We start from the raw sequence: 22,898 nt of genomic DNA, 5'->3' as shown, positions 1-22,898 counted from the left end.
TGATTCAGAAACTGAAGTCTCTTATTTTTTTCCAGAGCTGTATATTGATAGTTTTAATTGAATAATGATTAATTGATGTTTAATCATTAAATGTGATTAGTGGTTAGTGATTATTGATTAGTGATCAGTGATTATAGTGTTTATATGGGATGTAGGTGAAAGGTTATCTCTCTCTCTGAGAGGTTTTGAAAGTCAGCGCACACGTTAACGTCCCCATGCCCACGTGAGCAGCCCCTCGTGTTGTGATTGGCTGTGGCGGGCACACACGTAGGCAGGCAGTAGAGCGATGGTGTTCCTCTAGCCGCGAGTCTGCAGACATGCAGCTCCTCAGAACCGAGCAGAACCGAGCCGAGCAGCCCGTCCAGCCCGCGGGTTTATCTCTCTCTCCGCGTCACTGAGAGAAGCGTCTGATTCGGTTTATTCTGGATCTGAATCAGACTGATCGGTTCAGAGTCGATACGGACTGTTAGACCCGCGCGGTTATTTATAGTTATTTTTATATATTTACTCTCTGGAGGAGGAGATGGACATTAAGAGTCTCCCCGCGGACAGAACTGTTCTCTGTTTGTTTGATGTGGACGGAACCCTGACCCCACCGAGAGAGGTAACGCTACTCTTATTATTATTATTAGTGTATGAGTGAGTGAATGAGTGAGTAAATTAACGTGTGTGTGTGTGTGTAGAGTGTATGTATGTGTGAGTGAGTGTGTATATCATGTGCAAGGGTATGTGTGTGTGTGTGTGTGTGTGTGTGTGTGTGGGTATGTATGTATGAGTATATTGTGTGTGTAATGTGTGTAATGTGTGTGAGTGTATGAGTGAGTGAGTGTGTATATTATGTGCACGTGTATGTGTAAGTGTGTGTGTGTGTATTGTGTAAGTAAGTAAATGAGTGTAATATGTGTGTGTAGTTTGAGTGTGTGTATAATGTGTGAGTGTGTGTTTACGGGTTGCTGATTGCTCTGCTCTGTGGATTATTAAATAAACTGTGCAGTTAATGTGATGTGGTGGAGTTACAGGGTCTGGGCAGTGTTTTGATGTTGGTCATTATTGAAATGAATTATATACCTAATATTTTATTGAGTTTATCATAGGTATTGTCAGTTCTGAACAAAACAGCATGGCCGCTCAAATTGGTCCTACTGGTTGTTCTAGATGACCAGTTTAAAATGTGACCAGGTTTATTTGACTGGTGGGTTGGCTGGTCCAAATCCTGGCCAGGCTGGAGACACCAAACTCTATTTAGACATTTTAAACAGAGCGTTTCACACTAAACCTTCTCTGCACGGCTTAGTTTACATTTAACCCATCTGATTATTCATTAATCTAGCACCACTGACTGTATTCCATCTCCATTCACCACTGTAGCTCCTCCTTCATCTGTAATGTAATGTAATGTAATGTAAAACGGAGTAAGTGAATCTAACCTCTGCTATGTGGAGCAGTTAGGATGGAGTATCTAATAGAGTGCAGGACAGTGAGTGATTAAACAAAGTGTTTAAAAACTCCAGCAGCACTGCTGTATCTGATCCACTCATACCAGCACAACACTCACTAACACCTCATACACACCAACACCATGCTATTCAGTATCACAGCAGTGCTGAGAATAATCACCCACTGCCCACATAATAATATATGTATAATAGCAACTAGAGTTGCACGGCGTACCGAAAGTTCGATTCTTTTTCGATACTACGTCATCACAAACGATTCGGTTCTTTAGCGTTCGATGCTTTCGATACTGTATATAGCCCAGTCACTAGCTTCAAATGAGTCAAATTAGTAGGCGCAATTTGATTCAGTTCATAAGAAAACTGATTCACACCGCAGCAGTCGGTGTGGCAGGATTCAGATAAACGTAGTGTTCTGAACAAATGAATCGATTCACGCGCAAGCCAGCAGAGCAGCAGCGAGTGTAGAATGGCGACGGCTAAAATAACAGATGTCTCTCGTCTGCGCCTTGTGGCCAAAACGGGCGCGAGGAGTGAAGTGTGGGAAAATAGTCTGAGATGTAGGCGTCTGTTTTTTATTTATATTTTATTTTTAAATAAAATAACGAAAACTGAAAGTGAAACTAAACTACTTTATTTATTAGCGCTGTTTTCACTCCCGCAGTTGTACAGCGGGGGGTGTTGTGCCGATTCTGTCCGCGAAGCGGGAGTCGGATTCAGTAGCGGATTCGGCACAAGCGCGGCGGCACCTCGCGGTCCGCGGTGTTAGTTGTAAGCGCTCGCGCTAGCCGCCATATACGACAGAAAACACTGAGGGAGCTGCAGAATTATGCATGGGACTAGAATATGAGTACGAGGAGATAAAAGAGAACCTTTACCTGTGAGTAGCTCTCACCAGAACAAGCAAATCTCTCTCTCTCTCTCTCTCTCTCTCTCGCTGTGTCTCTTTCTCTGTGTCTCTCTCGCTCTCTCTCTCTTTCTCTGTCTCTCTCTCGCACGTGAACTCCTCCGCGTTTGACCTGCAGCACTGTGTTTAGCTGTGCTTAAAAATCATTTTAATTAAATAATAGTTCTATGCTTCTATGTTACAGTGTTAATTAACATAATTCTGATCATATTTCGCTCATTCATTTAGCAGACAAGCACCCTGATCTCTACAAAGAGCTGAGAAGTCGACAGGTTAGTGGAGTTAGTCAAGATACACTCTGTCTGTAGCTTTACTAAGATTTACTAGCGACTGCTAGTAAATCACATTAACACGGAGAGGAGTGTGCAGGAGTTTTGTTTTGGACCCGTGGTTTTCTCTATTTCTCCATTATCCCATTGGCTGTGAAACATGAACTCAAGATGTTCGATGTTCACGTTTTCGCGTTTCCATCGCAAATCTGTGGTCAGGCACGTAGCCTGCTTGATTAAAATGAACATAACATTGTAATGTTCTTCTGTCTCTTTATTTTCCTTATTCAGAACTTAACTTCTGCCCGCCCGTCAGGTTCACATAGTCAGGCTACCATTACCTCTGGTTTTAGTTTTAGTTTTTAGGAAGTGTTTAGATAATTATGTTATAGTTAAGGTTATAATAACGAAACTTGTTTTTTGTTCAAATGTTTCATTTTAGAATAAAAACGTTTGCACCGATTGTTCAGTGTTCAATCCAGTTCAGTCAAAAATAAACATTTTATGTTCAGATATTTTTATTGTTTTTTTTTCTTCCAAGTATCGTTTTGGTATCGAGAATCGTGATACTACAGTTGGTATCGGTATCGTGACAACCCTAATAGCAACATATATACACAATAGATAGATATAGAAGTATTCTGAGAAATGTGTGTTCTCTATGATAATAGAAAGTAACAATCAATCAACCCTGTAACAATAATTCCATCACATTCTAAATGTTTTTTGCTAATTTGGCATAATTCTGTTCAATTCTAGCATGCAAGAGGATTTTAGTAGTATTTTTGGCATATGACGACTATTTTAAATATGTTAACCCAGATATTTAGTAACAGAGTTGGCACACTAAGATTCATAAGCCTGATCTGAGATTTTTATTATTTAATGACGAAAGTGAATAATCTTACCCTCATTTGTACCATATTGTAACACCTTTATGATGTCACTTCCTCGGGTAATTAACTTTACAGGGAGAGAATTGAGCGTGTTGCGTGTTTGGTAAAGAACTGGGAAACAACAAAAAATGCAGCAATGTTTAGAAAAATGAACATAATAAACAGACATGAAAACAAACGAAAACTCATTTATTCAACTGACTAGGCATGCATGAAATTCTGATATTTGCCAGTAAACATTTATTTATTTGTAAACTTGTGATGTTACATGTTAAGCAGTTATGTAATGTGTAATGTAAATTGCTTCGACAGAAAATTGACCCTCAGCTGGATGAGTTCTTCCAGTCTCTGCGTATGAAGGTGAAGATCGGGTTGGTCGGGGGCTCGGACTACAGTAAGATTGCAGAACAGCTGGGAGACGGAGACGAAGGTGAGGTCTAAGTTTTCTTTCTTTACTTTTCTCCACACATCTCAACAATTCTTCACAGGTCTCAAATTTTCTACACACTTATCCACTTTTCTCCACACTTCTGCAATTTTCTCCACACTTCTCCACGCTACTTCATTTTTCTACATACTTTTCACACTTCTCCAGAATTTCAGTGATAAGTTAACTTTTAATTAACATAAAATCTACTTTCTACAACCTCTCTACAGTGTGTCTATGTATATATTTGACTTTTGTGATCGTGGCTGTTTATGGGCAGTGTATTGCTGAACGTTTTTCACCACTATATGAGGCTGCTGATTCGTCACAGTTAAACTGTATATAGACAGCAGTTCTGATAAAGTTCAGAAAGAACCTTAATGAGACTCCAGACTGACTCATTAACACACTTCTACATGCCCACGCACACACCCACCATACACACAAACTATACTCACACAAACTTACATATACACACTCAAACACATATGCACACGTGTACTGTGAGTTTATAAACAGTGTAGGAATGTGGAGAAGCCGGTTATCAGCTGGAGACAATCACAGTTGAGAGCCTTTAGCTGGTTTATTCAGAACTTCGTACTGAAAATGAAAATAAAATAAAAATGAAATTGTACCTCATACTTCACCTTTAGCATGGTGCTACCTGCAGGCCTAACCCGAGTAGTTGTAATATTATGCAGGTGACAGAGTGAATTTCAAACAGCGTCTGGCTATTAAGATAAAACTGCACATATATATCTCATATTCAATTATCAAATATCAAATTATTATTGCACACCTGGTTGTTCAATGACTCTAAATTTCACTGTATTGCGAGACGATTTAAACAGGAAGTGAAAATACTTTATCCTAGTACACACACAGTTAAAGATGTAGATTTTCAGTTTCTCTAACAGGGATTAAGTCATGTCTTGGTCTGCAGCATTTTGAATGGAGATATTACATTGAAAGGGAAATATAGTCTATGACTAGGGTTAATCTGGGAAACTACTCAGTAGTGTTTAACATCTATACTCATTGTCTTCCAAAACTGTATTTCTCCAGAAAAGTCAAGAGAAAATTTTACAGCATTTCCAGTTATATTGAATTTTGACTACTTCCGGATTCAATCGGATTGCTTCAAACAGTGGATAATGGACATTTCTACCAGTTATATGCACTGTAGAGACAGCATTAATACACATTATTTCTTTTGAAACCAAGGATTAAAGAGTTTATCCTGGTTTTGTTGGAGTAGCTGTCTCTACTGTCCAGAAAAGACTTTCTATCAGACTCTGGAGCATTGTTGTGAGGATTTGATTGCATTCAGCAATAAGAGTATTAGTTAGTGGGGTCACATGTTGAATGATCTCCACCTCGCCTCATCCACAACTCCCTAATTCATAGCATTCTATTGGATGGAGCTCCATCATTCCAAAAAACACATTTACTTTGCTCCACAGCTCAATACCTTAATACCTCTATTTCACACCTGGCATTAGGCCTGGAGCCAATAGCTTTATGTTTACTTATCTAATTAAGAGTAAGAGTTTAATTATCTAATTAAGATTAATATTTTATTGGCAGGAACTAGACAAGCTGTCTGCATTTACATGTCTGTGTCAGCAATGGAAACAACTTTGCTTGTTTTTTAATCCCTGTAAGTCTGGAGTCCAGCATGAAACAAAAACTAACTGGACTGGGTGTGTTCTATTGTTTACACATAGTCTGGAAAGGTTTGTTTTACCACAGTGTTACTCCAGTTATCTAATCTAATAAATGCCCAACATTACCGCTTGATATTAATTCAGAGTCCAGAGCCACATCTCATACTCACCTGGATAATGCATTCAATTTCTTTAGAGAAAAATATATCAAGATACAATATATATATCAGATAAATATATCAGATACAATATGTAATATAATATGTGATCAGTCCCTCACTGGGATTGTGAGAGGTCAGTTGTGGAGTCTCTGGCTGACAGGGACTGACGGGACATTTATAAACACTGTTTGAAGGTGTTTGTCAACTTGGACTGTGATCATCTTCCCTCTGAGAGGAATCAGTGTTTAGTGTTTAGGGTGAGGACCTTCAGCAGATTACTCTCCCTGCAGGACAGGCAGATTAGACTGTTCTGGGTCACGTTACGTGAAGTTAATCTGACAGAACCTGAGCAAGGTTAGCAAAAGTTCAATCAGGCTTCATTTAAGAGCTGTTAATTCAGGTCTAAACCCTTTACCTGCACTGTTTTATATATTATATTTAACCTTAATTAGTTTAGAGTTAATATATGTGCTATAGAGTAGATTGCACCTACATTAAGTGTGGCTACATAATGAGTTGCATTATTAATGATTTTAACATACAGTCTAAATATTTTCAATGTTTTAAATATAAATATATATCTATTGCAAGGAGTGGTGGCTGTTCAATTTTGTCATGCTGCTTCTCCATCAGCAGCCAGAGTCAGAGAGCAAGAGAATACAGTAAGTCATGATGTTTCTGTCTGGGAGGTTAAAGTAGGTGGCGCTCACTCCCCTCATCACACCCATTGTGATGCTGGTCGGTTAGCTGATGTATTAGAGCTGGGGATCCGGCGCTTTCCTCCGAGTGCACTGTGATCCTGCCAAGTGATGAGGCACTGAGTGGTGGCAGCTGGAAAAAAGAGGCAAAGTCTGAATTCACATGTATTGGAGGAGGCATGTGCTGGTCTTTATTCTCCTATTGCTAGCAAGGAGTATATATGAATAGGGATTGGGTAATCGGCCTTTCAAATTAAAATAAAAAAAATAAATTAATTAAAGAAAGTAGATCTGTGAAGTCTTCTGATTTTTTTAAATACTTAAAAGTTGTTCATGTTGAATACTGCCCAGTGTTTGCAGACCTCTTTTAATAAGTGTTTCTTTTTACTTTAAGGTGCACCCATTGCTGACACGGGTGTGCAAATGCATAAAACCAGCTTGTCACTAGTTGTACTAGTGTACAGCTTGTCTGTACATAAGTACTGTCTATAGAATAGCACTCACTGAAGCAGGTAAACACAAAGCTAGCAACACCAACCTAATGCCAGGTGTGGGATAGAGGAGTATAAAGCCCCCAGTATTAAGCTGTGAAGCAGGGGAACTGTGTTCTCTGGAATGATGGAGATCCATCCAATACTTTAGTAAGGGATGAGTTTGGGAGTTGGTAGAGCTTAAGTAGGGCCCCAAAAATCCAGCCTAACCCTACCAAAGCCTGTGCACAACCCAAGCCCAACTGGCATTAATAACCTGAGCCGATTTAAGCAGCACATTGTTAAGCATTAAACCAGATTTTTAACTTCAAACCTGACTTGTTTGAATAAGGGACATCTGTTCAGAATGATGTTAATGAACAGTGCAGCACAGAAGATGCATAGGCCTATTATTTAAGAACACTGTTCCACTCAGTGCTGCAGGTCCAGTGTAAAGGCTGATTTATTCTCTCTGCATCAAAAGCTACACAATGGCCATAGCTTTATATAAAATAAAAAATAACAATAAACAATGTAGACCTAGGGCACAGATCATTTTATTGATCCAACCCGACTGTCCGAAGAAAGTGATGGGAAAATTGTAAGCATGAAAATTGAAAAGTATAACTGTAAATTCTGCAGTCATGTATGCACATTCATTTACTTTAGGCAGGGAATAATTTTTTACCTGTTGGATAATTTCAGCACTGTACTAGACCCTGTTTTCAATATGTGAACAGTTTCATTTCTGTGCAAAATTGATCAGAATTATGGTTGAAAAAGGAACAGGGTTAGGGTTTGTAAGGAAATTTAGCCCATAAACGTAATAGTTGTGTTATTTTTTGTACTTTTTTGTATTGTAAGTGAATTTTGTCTCTGAGTGATATAAAAAAAATCTTAGCTGCAGATACTGTTACAGATGATTATTTAAATCTCTCTTCCTCACTCCCTCAGTTATACACAAGTTCGACTATGTGTTTGCTGAAAACGGTACAGTGCAATACAAAGATGGCAAACTACTGTCTAAACAGGTGAGATATAATACTTTGTGTGTGTGTGTGTGTGTGTGTGTGTGTGTGTAAGAGAATGAGAGAAAGAGAGAGTGGAATTATGTGGTTTATGTGGAATTGTTGTCTATTCATTGTGTGGAACTGTCTCTAATAATTAGCATATCAGTTTCATTCATTGGTATCTTCTTCTCTTATTTTAAATTTTATGTACTATTCCCACAATCATTCCAATATTGGCCAAAGTCACTGAATCGAATATCACAAGAAAGAACAGTAGCCCTATAACCCAAGTATACTTGTGTTTAAAACAGTGTTTTAGGGAGATCTGCATTCTGGTTTTTATTTGGAAGCTCTCATTTTGAACTAAACTCCTGCAATTTCTTCTTTAGTCTTGATTATATTTAGATATAAAAAGTGCTAAAGCAGATTAATAAGTGCTGATTAAGGTGTTTAATAATAGGCTCACGTTACATTAACAGGACTAAGGCTCACCAAAACAGACACCAGCTTGCCAGAGATGCTAACCATTAACACAAGCAGCATCAGAAAAAAGTTGTGCATCAGCATCAGAAACAAGTGACAAATTCAAAGCGTAGGGTAAACAGGCAGTGTTCAGTAACAGACCAACAAAACCCTGGCATTGACAATGGCACACAACAAACAAACCTCATAGCCTCATATCCACCACAGAGTAACCAGTCACAGCTGCAAAATCCACAGCTGAAACAAATCATCAACCAGTCAACCAATCAGGGACACTCCCTGTGTGGACACTCCCTGATTGGATGACTGGTGGCAAGTCTAAGTAGGCTGCACACATATAAGTGCTGTGTGAAAGAGTTATTGCCAGTTATTGGTAAAGCTTGATTGTATTTGTTGCTGCCAGGGGTGACACAAGTTATTTAAGTGATTTAGGGGGCAAACACTCTTTCACAGGGCTAGTTTGGTTTGAATATATATTTTTTTAATAAATAAAACTATAATTGAAAAATTCCGAAAAATTAAAATGTTTTTTAATTTTTTTATATTTACTCAGGTAAAATTTTTCTTATATTAAAGTTTGTTTGATAATCTGAAAAATATCAGTATGACCAAAAAGTAAAAACAAAAGAAATCTGTAGGGGGCCAAAACTTTTTTGTGTACACATACACATACACAACCAGGCTCATATACATGCTATAGACAGAGTGCTTCACATCCTTATAGAAAAAGCATGCTTGCATCCCAGCTGCTTCCATAAATGGGAAGCCCTTGCTGTGTGTGGGTGAGCATTATCCTGCTAAAAAAATGCCAGTTGGAACCCTGCCATTAGCAATGCTATCACACACATGTGGCTTCAGGATGTTCTGCACATATCACTGAGCTGTTAGTGTCCCTCATTTCACTACTAGGTATGACTGACTGTCGTATGCAATGCTCCCCACATCAAATACTAACAGAAAGTAAATGTTTTTTAATTATTATGCGTTAATGTTTTAAAGTAAGCTCTAGTATGCAGTAGGCTGTGGTATGTTTTATTATTTTGATATTCTCTAACAGGGATACAAATAAATTAATTAATATATGTAAAATGTTCTGTACATTTTGTTAGTTTCATATTTTGGGTACCATGTTTTGAATAATGTGTTAATAATATTTGTAGAAATTGAAACACTGATGCTTAAGTATTTTGATATGATTAAAATGTATAATTAGTGCAGTATTCTGTACTGAATGTTTCCTTTTGCTTTGCAGGCGATACAGAATCAGCTGGGTGAAGAGCTGCTGCAGGACCTCATTAACTTCTGTTTGAGATACATGGGTCTAATCAAACTTCCCAAAAAACGGTGAGATTTAACATCCGATTCCTGCTTTCCTTCACTTCTGGTCTTATAAATTTACACAACAAATCATACAGAATTAACTGCACTGTAGTAATACACTGACATGCCAATAGTCATGGGACAGCAGTATATAAATTGATCATGAAGTGTAACTATGGGGGAAGGCTCGGAACTCTTACACCGTTGTACGTTGTGAGGTGTTATTTTGTGGTTGATTGAACATTGGTTAGTGTGCTCACGTTAAGGCCAGGAGGTCTGATAGTGGGAGAAGGTGAATTATCAGAGTTGGAGTGAGGTCTGATAGACGGTGCAGGTGAATTATGGGAGTTGGAGTGAGGTCTGATGATAGTGGGTGCAGGTGAATTATGGGAGTTGGAGTGAGGTCTGATGATAGTGGGTGCAGGTGAATTATGGGAGTTGGAGTAAGGTCTGATAGTGGGTGCAGGTGAACTATGGGAGTTGGAGTGAGGGCTGATAGTGGGTGCAGGTGAATTATGGGAGTTGGAGTGAGGGCTGATAGTGGGTGCAGGTGAATTATGGGAGTTGGAGTGAGGGCTGATAGTGGGTGCAGGTGAATTATGGGAGTTGGAGTGAGGTCGGATAGTGGGTACAGGTGAATTATGGGAGTTGGAGTGATGAAACCTTTTCCACCCCACAGGGGCACATTCATCGAGTTTCGAAACGGGATGCTCAACATATCTCCTATTGGGCGGAGCTGCACTCTTGAGGAACGAATTGAATTTGCAGAAATTGATAAGGTGAATTAATTTATGCTATTATTGCTAATTATGAATGAAAGCCAGTAGTCTCTATTTCGGCATGACTGTTCGGTGATTTGTTTGATGTAATTTGATTTAATTTTCGTTTAACTTCCAGTTGGCCTGTGTAAAATAAAACATTTACATTTGAAGGAAAACTGACATGTTTAAATGATTTAGAAATATGAAGGTAAAAAAATGTAGTTGCTTCTTGTTGTATTCATAACCATTTTTCTCCCCTACACAGAGAGAGAAGATCAGGGAGAAATTTGTTGCTGCTCTGCAGAAAGAGTTTGCTGGGAAAGGGCTGCGATTCACTCGAGGTGAGTCAAAAAAATACTTTTTATGGTCTATAATTCATTACAGTAATTACAGTATGTAAAGCTTGTGAACACTGAGATCATTATGAACTAGTGGAGAATCACACTGATCACTTTGGATTTAGTTTGCTCATGTTCTTAGTGTGCGCGTGTTTGAGCGTGTTCTCATAGTTTGCGCGTGTTCAGTGTGCGCATGTTCTCAGTCTGTACGCGTGCGTGTTCTCTGTGTGCGCAGGTACTCGGCGTGTTATTGAGTGGAAGGTTTTTGTTGACAGCTCAGGTTAAAGTTGAGGCTGAGTCAGGATGTTTTTCCTTACAGAAACTGAGTGTCCGATCTCGTGTGTGTGTGTGTGTGTGTGTGTGTACACGCGTGCGTGTGTGCTAGGTGCATTAGACAGTTAATGATCTGTAAAGTGTTTCCCTACGCTGTCAGGCTCACGTAGCACGCAGTGTTTTTCCCACCCAGTCCATCAGCCAGACACACACACAAGTTTGTTTGGGTATGGTGTTTTACAAATGTCCAAAAACTTTACAATGTAAGATAAGCACTTCTTAACTTTCTTTGAAAGGATTTTGTCTATATGGATTATGTCAGTTAGGTGTCAATAGGAATGTTTCTACTCCTGAGCTGCAGATTAGAGTTTTGAGTGTGATTATTTTACAAGAGAGAAAATATTGCATATTAATTTTTGCCCTTTACGTGGTCTAAATTCCCCCCAATTAACGTTTTTGAAACGTGTTGCTTTTTCTACACAGTGCATTATTTCATTGTTGAGATCATGATGTAACATCACACACACACACACGTCAATGGAGCATTAAAGATGATAAGAGGCATATAATGTGGAACAGGATACTGATGAGTCCACTGACCCTAGAATGGAGCAGGTGAATGAACAGCGTGGCTGTGTGCTAATCACTGATTGATGATAAAACCGGATAGATTACACTAAAAACACACCATGTACTGAGATACTGCAGTCATAAACACACACACTCTCACACACACACACACACACACACACACACACACACACACACACACACACACACACACACACACGTATACACTGTTGTTGTGGGCTATAGAAAAAAAAAAAAAAACAGTAGTATTTTTTTTGCCTAAACTTTGTGCTGCATTAAAATCACAGCATTGATAATTATTTATTTAATGAATTATTGATTATTTTTTCAGTGCTAGCCATGCTAAAATAAACAGATAAAGCTTTCAGAATGTGTGTTGAAATGTCCCATATGTCCTCACTTGCTTCAAGTCTTATCATAGTGTTTAAAGGATTATGTCCTTTGACTAGTATAGTACATCCTATCATTAGAAAACAGCATAGTATGGAAAATGTAAATAAAAGTATATACTGTCTTCACATGCTCACATTTACTTCGAGTTTTATTTAATTGCAGACAGTATGAACCCAATGTATTTCATATTTTGTCTGGTCAGTATAATTTAACCTGTTAAGATATGTTTATTCCTGCATTTCAGTATTGCTACACATGGACAGGGGCAGTTTAGGCTAATAATGAAGTAAGTAAACGAATGTTAAGTCTCTGAGAATAAAGATGAGCAGAGGATCTCCAGATTGTAATAAATGTGTAAGAAAATGATTTAAATATTTAAAAACTGCAAAGAAAGGTTTTAAAGGGATTTGCATATTTGTCTCTCTACAGCCCATAATATCATTAAACCATTCAAGGAATGAGGAATTTCAGTGTGTGACCCACTGTTTTCTGGTTCTGGAAATTTTATAACATGTTTTAAATCACTTGCCAACTGACATCTTAAATTAATATATATTTCAAGATTCAAAGAGTTTGTCATGTGCACAGTAAGAAAAAAAGTTTCCTTGTACAATTAAATAATTTTTTTGCTACTCGCCAAGTATGCCGCATAAAGAGAAAAGTAAAACATATACAATAAAGCAAGAAGTTATTTCTTGCTTTATTGTATATGTTTTACTTTTCTCTTTAATATAACTTATAGTTAATTAACTTTTTTTCTTACTGTGCACATGACAAACTCTTTGAATCTTGAATATATATATATATTAAATTGGTGTTAAATGTACATTCAGGATGCAAATATGTCCATGATAGCAGTAATGTGTTTTGGATATTATTTACAAGTAAGTACATGATAATATGCAACAGTGAAATATGAAAAAAGTACAAAAAGTACTTTGATGCGGTAATTGGAGATTAGGTGTATTTAAAGTGATTTATCACAGATCTAAAGGTTTCTCATGACCACTCAGCACTTTTTACCTATTGCAACATAAAACTATGACACACAGACACACACTCACACACAATCCCAGGGCTTGGCTTTGTTTTTTTCTTCTCTGTTTCTCTGGGTGAATGAGTCTGAGACTTTAGGGGGTGGTGTCTGAGGGTGTGTGTGAAACTAAAGCAATCTGATTGGCTGAGGATTCAACAGCTGTTAGTTCAGCAATAAAACACTGATGCAATAAAGCAGTTAAGAAAGAGGCTGTGTGTGTGCATGTATTTTTTTTAGGCTGGGTTTAGGTATTATAGGGTTAATTCATGCTTGAGGTTAGGTTTAGGGTTAGGTATATGTGTATGTTTGGGTTCTATCCAGAATTGTTTACCAGAAACTGAGAGTTAAGTTGCATTTCATAGACATGCAGCAGAATGTTAGTTAAATATCTATGAGGCATCTATAATGAACCATCCTAATAAAGTGTAACTATCTGTAATATAGTTAATCATTTGTCTGGGTTGATTTATGATTTATGTGTGAAATATTTCTGCAGTTTAATTCATTTATACTAGGGCTGGCCCGAATAGCGTTTTTTGAGCTCCGGATATTCGGCACTGATTCAAAGCGAATATTCGAATATCACGGCCCCTTTAATCCACTGAAAAATGTTCAATTTGCTCTGACCGACGAGACATATTCACCCCGGATTTTTTGTGTTTTTATCCCGGATTTTTGTGTTTTCACCCCATATTTTTTCTGTGTTTTTAGCCCAGATTTCTTTGTGTTTTCATCCCGGAATTTCTGCTGCCCCACACCGAGGCTGCTGCTGCACGGTTTCTCCGCTGCGCAAGCCAGCCCAGTAAATTGCTGTTTGTGTTTTCACACTTAGGCTATTTGCTTAAAAAAACAAACAAAAAAAACGTTTGTTCAGGAAGTATTTTATATTCTTAAACATTGTTGATTATATTAGAGGACAGTCATTGTAAACTGTACTTGGTCTATTTCGGTTAAAGGATTGTGCAGGGCATAGCCGTATTACTGATTTTGTATTTTTGCACTTGGGCTATAAGCTCAATATTAAATATTTCGTTTGCTTAGAAATTATTTTATATTTTTAAACCATTTTAAATTAAATTTTGTAACCGATTTAGCCCCTACTGTTGCCACATTACCCCTTACGTTTTATTATATAAATCAGTTTCGAAGAGCCTGCATTTTTTTTATCTGTATAATAGAGGTCTGCGCGAGACTGATTTTTAAACCCACTCTTCCACGCTCCCGCGTTTCTGTCTCGTTACCGCGCCGCAAAAAAATTGCTTCTTTTAATCCCGCGCCCGCCCGCCACATACACATTTCTGCCGCTCCCGCCCCACGTTCCTAATATAAATTAAATAAACTACATTTAATGCTTCAAATTTACTTATATATTTATTAAAACAGCAGCGCTGAATAGTGTGGTCCCGTTCCTTACCCCAGTCCAAACACCATCGGTGTGTGCGTGTGTGTGTGTCGGTCCATCCTGCGCGTTGAGAGTTTTCTTTAGGTTTTTTTTTTTTACAATTATTACAGTTTTCTTAACTATTTATTAATTTGCTCCCGCATCGTCTGGATTAAACTCCCGCTCCAGCCAATAACAGTTCAGTTCTGTCCCGCGCGCAAGATATTCTGACGGGACCCGCGAGAACAGAAGTGGTTAGACTGAGGTGGAACTCTGGAAAGGAGAAAAAAAAACGAATATCCGAATACCAAAATTAAAAACCGAATACCTACTCAACGAACGAATATCCGAATACCCGAATATTCGGGTCCAGTCCTAATTTATACACCCACATAAACTGTTCTGGAGCTGTGATTGGTCAGAATGATCACAGCACACACGTAATATGGTTGGTTAGAGTGTGTGTGAGTGGCCTGGGGAATGTGGCACGTAGCACACGTAAAGAACAAGGCAGGATGTGTGTGTGTGTGTGTGTGTGTGTGTGTGTGTGTTTGTGTGTGTGTGTTTGTGAGAGAGAGAGAGAAGGAGAAGGAGGAGGTGGAGAAGAAGAAGAAAAAGGACTCCTGGCCCCGCCTCCCATCTCTTTATCCCTCTGTGGTGTATAGATGTGTGTGATCAGAAAGCTAAGCCAGTAGTGTACACAGCTAATCATACTCTAATTAATACCCAGTGTTCTTAATACAGATCAGAGAGTTTCACTTGTTTTATTGATTTGCTACAGTGCAGTGGATGCAGTAAATAATGGAACAGTGCAGTAGGTGGTACAACAGTACAGTTCAGATGGTAGATCAGTGCAGTGGATGGTGGAACAGTGTGGTACATTATAGAACATTGTAGTACATGGTGAAATTTTGCAGTCAGAATGGCGGAACAGTGCAGTAGATGGCAGAACAATGCAGTATGGCGAAACAGTGCCGTAGATGGCGAAACAGTGCAGTTAATGCTGTAACAGTGCAGTAGATAGTGGAGAACAATGCAGTTTATGCTGTAACAGTGTAGTAGATAGTGGAGAACAATGCAGTCAATACTGTAACAGTGCAGTAGATGGTGGAGAACAATGCAGTTAATGCTGTAACAGTGCAGTAGATGGTGGAACAATGCAGTAGATGGCAGAACAGTGCAGTAGATGGCGAAACAGTGCAGTAGATGGCGAAACAGTGCAGTAGATGGCGAAACAGTGCAGTAGATGGCGAAACAGTGCAGTAGATGGCGAAACAGTGCAGTAGATGGCGAAACAGTGCAGTAAATGGCGAAACAGTGCAGTAGATGGCGAAACAGTGCCGTAGATATTGTAACAGTGCAAAAGATGGCGGAATAATGCAGTAGATTGTAGAGTAATGCAGTTAATGCTGTAACAGTGCAGTAGATAGTGGAGAACAATGCAGTTACTGCTGTAACAGTGCAGTAGATAGTGGAGAACAATGCAGTCAATACTGTAACAGTGCAGTAGATAGTGGAGAACAATGCAGTTACTGCTGTAACAGTCCAGTAGATAGTGGAGAACAATGCAGTTTATGCTGTAACAGTGCAGTAGATGGTGGAACAATGCAGTAGATGGTAGAGTAGTGCAGTTAAGTAGTGCAGTAAATAATGGAACAGTGCAGTAGGTGGTACAACAGTACAGTTCAGATGGTAGATCAGTGCAGTGGATGGTGGAACAGTGTGGTACATTATAGAACATTGTAGTACATGGTGAAATTTTGCAGTCAGAATGGCGGAACAGTGCAGTAGATGGCAGAACAATGCAGTATGGCGAAACAGTGCCGTAGATGGCGAAACAATGCAGTTTATGCTGTAACAGTGCAGTAGATGGTGGAACAATGCAGTAGATGGTAGAGTAGTGCAGTTAATGCTGTAACAGTGCAGTAGATGGTGGAACAATGCTTTTCACACCCGCTACTTCAGTTCGGACCAAACTGAAAAGACTTAAAGGCAGAAGCATGGCAGGTGTAAAAGCCCCTCATACACAAATTGAGGTTGGTAGTATTTGCTTAGGAAAGCACTTTTACTATTAGCTTGTATCTGAAAGTGCTTGGAGTAACAAATCTTTTACAGAGCAGTATAATGAGTATAATGGGTGAAAAGAATGTTCTGTTCCCAGCATTCCTGAGGTCTCGGTCTGGATGCCTGGCCCCAGCTGCTGTCCTTTAATTACTTTGCAACATGTTCGGCATGTTAATTGTGCGCTGGAGGTGGGAACTGTGGAGCTGAACCTGAGGAACAGCAGCAGCCAATAAACTGCTGATTTAAACTATGCTGACCAGTTTTTAGCCTACTGGTGTTTGAAGGAATGCTAAAAGAATGCACACTGTGTTTAGAGTGATTATTCAGACAGAGAGAAAATGTTTTGTTATAAAAGCATACGAGGTCTGATAATACATGCTTTAACATCCCTCTGGAAGTTCTGACTGCAGTTTTGGGTAAAGCTGTAAAGAAATTAACTACCACATGGTGTTTTTCAGCATAATTTCAACATATTGGAACATACAAAACGGAATTACATACAATATTTTGGCCTAGTTTTTTTTCAGACAGGGACCTAGCCTAGACTTGCACCAGACTACAATTTGAATAGAAGTTTTCACTTGAAAGAAAAATATAGTCTAAAACTAGACAAGCTTTGTACTTTCATTACAATGTACATCAGGTTCTCAGTGCAGCAGTGAACAGATGTGTTTAAAAACTCCAGCAGCACTGCTGTGTTTGATCCACTCGTACCTGAGGATTGAAGAACAGGGTGGTGCCCTGTGTTTGGAATAAAATATTCACCTTATTTAAATTGCTTTTTGAGGTAGTAATCTTCTCTAAATGTGAGCATTAGTGGTTGGTTGCTGTGTTTGTTAGTGTTTTACTGTAAGGAACTAAAGGCTTTTCAACTCTGTTTAGATAAATAGTTGTTACTCTCTGGGTTTTAATATTTGAGTTTCTCAAAATGAATTACATTACATAACTAAACAGATAGAAGACTACAGTTTGTAATTATAATCCTACAAAGTGATTCCACAATGGATACCTATACCTATATCAGTCTTTCAGTTTTTTTTTACCATATTCTCTGTGTGTCTTTGTGTCTGTGTGTCTGTCTGTAGGGGGATTGATCAGTTTTGATGTATTTCCTGAGGGGTGGGATAAGCGTTTGTGTTTGGAGGTTCTGGAGGGAGAAGGACTCGACGCCATCTATTTCTTTGGAAATGAAACGTCACTGGTGAGTTTCAGTCTAAAATAACTTTTTGGAATTATCTGCCTGTGTGTGAGAGACGGTTTGTGTGTGTTTGTGTGTTTGTGTGTGTGTGTGTGTGTGTGTGTGTGTGTGTGTGTGTGTGTGTGTGTGTGTGTGTGTGTGTGTGTGTGTGTGTGTCTTATTGATAATAGGATTGTAAAGGTTAAAGGTCAGTTCTGCTCTATGTTTTCCTCTGAGTGACTGCGGTTAACTAAAGCCGCTGTTGTTTAGATCAGTGGTTCCCAACCTTTTTCTTCAGGGACCCATATTTGTACCATTGTAAGCTTTGGTGACCCAACATACCCCCCCCCCCCCCCCCCCCCCAAATGTAAAAGATGTAAGTGTATAATTGGGTTGGGGGGGGGGGGGGTGTTAGAAATGACAAATAAAAACTGACATTTACTATAGATGAATAAAATAAACACGTAAAAAAGGAAAAACTGAAACATAAAACATAAGGAATTTTTATCTTATGAAGAAAAAAATAATTAGATCAATAAAATAATACAACTATTTAAAATGAATAAAAAATAATTTATATAAAATAAAACAAACAAAAAAAAAAAAGAATAATATCTGTTTCAGTTTCAGTTTCAAATCAGTAAAACAGCTCACCAAAACCTCAACCTGTCCAAATATTGGACAATAATTGATTAACTTTACAGGCCCTCACTCATTTTCATTTATTTAACTAAACTGAGTTTTATATTCTTATATTCTTATATTATTATATTCAGCCTCGCGCTGAATTCAGCTCCGCGCTGCAGGAGAGAGCGCCCGCGCGCGCCAGAGAGAGAGAGAGACAGAGAGAGCGCAGCGCAGCACGGCGAATTTTGCTTACCCTAGACTATATATAGTATTAAAATTAAACCCCTTAAAATCAAGAGGGCTTCGCGACCCATCGTGGATCTTTGGCGACCCATAGGTTGGGTCGCGACCCATAGGTTGGGAACCACTGGTTTAGATAAGACGTGTGGAATAGTTTAGATAAAGATAATCCAGCTGCAATGATGGCGATCCAATTTGTTTTAAAATTATTTATAATGATATCGTCAGTAAATAATGCAGTCATGTTTAGGTAAAACTAACATTAAATTTTAGGTACTGATACAGTGCATTTATTATTGGTTAATAGTAAACCTCTTAAAATCACTGGTAAGCAGCTGTAACCTAAACTCTTATTCCTCTGTCTGCTAAACTCAGATGTTGCAGCTTCAGCGTTAGATCTGTTAATAACTACAATTCAGAACTAACTTCAGTTTGTATTACTCACTTAAGATCAGAAATTACCTACCAGTACTGTCATGGTGGAAACGTTTATAAAACCTTATAGGTAGTCCAGTAAATTGGTAGCAAATTTTCCAACATTTATTTCTTTTTAATTTACAATGTTGTATAAAGGTTCATTCAGTCATATTTTATGAATGAAGTGTATTGTTTATTATATTATTATTTAAAATACGATACATCATAAAGCACTTTTCAAAAACAATTGTAAGTAAGAAAAATACACTAAATCAGATACGCTAAAATGCATTTAATTAATAATGTTTACACAGAGGCAAATAAACTATTGTAAAACTTTAACTACTTTGTCTCTTTTTAATAACAGGGTGGAAACGATTACGAGATTTTTGAGGATCCTCGAACAATCGGCTTCACGGTTTACTCGCCAGAGGACACGGCGAGACTCTGCAGAGATCTGTTCTTCAACACGCCGCCCAACGAGGCCTAACACACACACACACACACACACACACACACACACACACGGTTTGTGTGTAGCTGGCTTCCCCTGCTGGCCAGTGTCAGTACTACATCTCTTACATTACCCACTGTGTGCTGAAAGGACAGTGAACTTTTAAAAAACTTGTAAGGAAGATCCTCTTTCACTACTGATAAATAAATTACAGAGGATTCTTCCCACCTCCAGCAACGCCGTCAAACACACCAGTGAACCGCCAGACTCTCGGGGAGCATATTGCACCGCTCTGCTCTTCGGGCTGATCAGTTTTAATCTAATCCACAAACTTTTACTTTTGACTGAAGTCATGTGAATCTACAGCACAGTTAGCTCTCTGTGATTGGTCTGTTTTGTCCGGTTCTGTGATCCTAGTGTAAATAGAGTCCCAGTGTGAATAGGTGATTGTATTTTCTATTGCACGTTCACAGTCGCAGCTAGCCGATAATCGGTAGTTGCATCCTCCGAGTGCAATCAACCAGCGGTGTAAAGTCCATATGACCGGGAAAAAAAAGGAATGGGACACAGAGCATAGTGTAGCATCTGCAGACCTGGAGCCCCACAGCAGGTTATTAACATGAGCTTGTCTTCATTAATCTGCTAAATAGCATTTAGTAAATATACTCACCTTTCAGCACCTCAGACTTATTTGTGGTTGAGGCCACGCCCACTTTCTGTTTATAATTTGTAGATATCAATCAGAAGTCATTCCAAAAGGAAAAATAAATAAATGGTGGTAATTGTCTGTCAGTTAGCTTTAGCATTACTACTGCATGCTCTGAAACCACAGGGTTAACGCTGCTGTATCTCTCCAGGTCTGCAGATGGTGGTGAAAATAAGCTCTAGTTGTTCCCTGTGTCCCAAAATATCGATTTTATTATGACCCAGTTTTATTGCGCAATGAGAGTAGAGATATTTTATTAGTTCGCCCCCTACTGGCAGGGCTGTAGGTCTGCAGCGTGTCTGCAATAAACTGCACTAATGGCCTGTAGAGGAAACACTCGACCAGGACCTCCCACTCTCCCTGCTATCTCTGTGCTTGTGTTCATGAGTCAGAATCAGCACTCCATACATCTCAGAGGAAATATGTCTTTTAAAGAGGAATTCAGTCTCTGATCTGTGTCTGGAAAATGGAACCTAACCTCATTTTCCTCAGATCAAACATATCTGGATGTAAAGTTCAGTTCTATCATTGGTATGGTATATTTATCATTAAATAATGGTTCGATTTTTGGCAGAGTCACTGATGTATGATTGTAGTGTAAACTGAAAGAATGACTGAATGTGGATTTTATCGGTGCTGTTCTGGGTCCGGATTCTCAAAAGTGTCTTAAGAAAGAAATTCTTCCTAATGCTGTTAGGATCGATTTTTCTTCAGAAATGGTAATCATTTTATAATTCAACTCTTCATTTTTGAATAACCACAGATTTCCTTCACCATCCCTTCCATCCCTGATTTTACTGAAACTTCTTAACTCTTAGTTAGATTTTTTTTTTATATATATATATATTTATATTTTATCCTGTTTTCCCAACAGTTTGGAAAGTCGAATATCCCACCCTCTCATTAGTCGTCCCAAACAGTAGGAGGATGAATGCAAGCCTACTTTGATACATGTTGTGTCATGTAACAGCCGTCTGTACCATGAGAAAAGAGCATCACCCACCCACTGTACCCACCCAGACAGACTGTACCAGTCAGTTGGTTTTATTTTAATTGAGAAATTGAACAAAGAGTCTTTTCAGAAAATGTTTTTTAATAAATGCATTAACAGGCATTTTTATGAGTGTTTTTTTTTTTTTTCTTGGGAATGTTTTTTGGAATCCGGTCCCAGGTTTCATGTATGATCATGTATATATTATAGGAAGAGAGAAAGGGAATATGGATTAATGAGATTAATGAGTTTACATTCATGGCTGCATATTATCACTGTATCAAAGCCCTGTGTCTCAGTTTATGTTGTTTTGGACGTTTTGACATAATGTGAATCTGACTGTTGATCTTTTCATTGTATCAGACGTCATGATGAATGGACCAATAGAAATGCTCCAAAATCTTTTTGCATTGGCTTCTATTAAATATTAATGGTTTTCATCTCATAAATTTTTAAATGTACTTCATCTGACAGAGAGAATATAAATTATTATAAATCTGCATTATGAATCCTGAAGACTGTATATATCCACACTGCACAGGACGGCAGTATGAAGGGACCCTTAACCTGTTATTAATACTGCTGTTATTGGATGTTGAAGAAATCTGATTATATGTAAGGATTAAACGTGTGTCTGTGATTGATATGCTGTAATAAATCTTTTACAGAAATCGGAAGTTTGTTTGTTACTGAGTGGGGAACAGGACCAGAATCAGGCCAAATCTGATTAATTTATTTTAATTTATTTTTTCAGATCTGTTTTACTCAGTTAACTGAGTTAAGTAAAGCTAAGATAATTAATCCAAACTGTAAAATACTTTTAAAGATGAAAATATACACAGATTTGTCTCCTGGAACTGTTTATTTTGGTGACTAAAGCGCTTTCATTTATTTACTGTAAACCAGAATTCCCACATTTCTCAAACACTAAGGCTAAAGCATTAGAATTAGCCAATAACTTGTTTTAACACGATAAACACACAGGCTACAGGCCGATAATATCTACCTCTGAACAGCGAAAGAGCTAGCGGTTAGCGTGGTTAGCAGTTAGAGCTAATGCTGCTCCAGCAGTGCTAGCCGGAGTTAGCAGCAAGCTACTTACCTCTGAACAGCTAAAGAGCACTTAGTGCTATTAGCGGCTAATGCTAATACTGCTCCAGTCTCGAGTCTCTGTGCTGGAGAAACTTCACTGAATCTTCTTTATAATGCTGTACTTCAGCAGAGTGTCTTTACTGCTCCTTAAATTCTAAATGGTAAAATTCATACATAAGGCACACACAGGATTATAAACCACACTGATGAATTTGGGGAAAATTAAAGGATTTTAATGCTTCTTTTAGTGCAAAAAATACAGTAATCAGAACAGTGGGATCAAAAACCCAACAACACTGCCCTCTTTTGTTTAGGGTTTGTGTGTTGCTTTAGTCTTGAGCCTGTTGCTCTAACACTTAAAACTGTAACTCTCTACACAGACTGAAGATCCCACAGAACCTGTTCACGCCTTATGCATTCAGTCTCACATAAAATGTGTAAAGTCACAGGGAGCTGCTGGAGTGTTTAAAACACAGCTGGAGTTTAATACTTTATTCCTGGCTGCATATAAGTGGAACTGAGTAACACTTATTGCCACCAAACATTTGAAACACTGAATAAACACGCAATACACAAACCAGAAGTCATGTGACAG

General features: G+C 38.4%; 1 protein-coding gene across 1 annotated transcript; it reads left to right on the top strand.

Moving 5' to 3' along the window:
- Positions 1–290: 290 nt before the first annotated feature.
- LOC103032981 (phosphomannomutase 1) lies at positions 291–21,888 on the top strand. Its single transcript, XM_007229817.4, has 8 exons — positions 291–604; positions 3,839–3,956; positions 7,904–7,980; positions 9,695–9,786; positions 10,442–10,541; positions 10,789–10,864; positions 17,685–17,800; positions 19,428–21,888. The coding sequence occupies exons 1-8, from the start codon at positions 524–526 to the stop codon at positions 19,548–19,550; spliced, it is 783 nt and encodes a 260-aa protein (XP_007229879.3). The 5' UTR covers positions 291–523; the 3' UTR covers positions 19,551–21,888.
- The last annotated feature ends 1,010 nt before the right edge of the window (positions 21,889–22,898 follow it).

Source organism: Astyanax mexicanus, chromosome 3 (assembly GCF_023375975.1).
Source record: "Astyanax mexicanus isolate ESR-SI-001 chromosome 3, AstMex3_surface, whole genome shotgun sequence".
NCBI lineage: Eukaryota > Metazoa > Chordata > Actinopteri > Characiformes > Acestrorhamphidae > Astyanax > Astyanax mexicanus.
The sequence above is the reverse complement of the archived record's forward strand: the minus strand, read 5'-3'. Positions and strand labels throughout refer to the sequence as shown.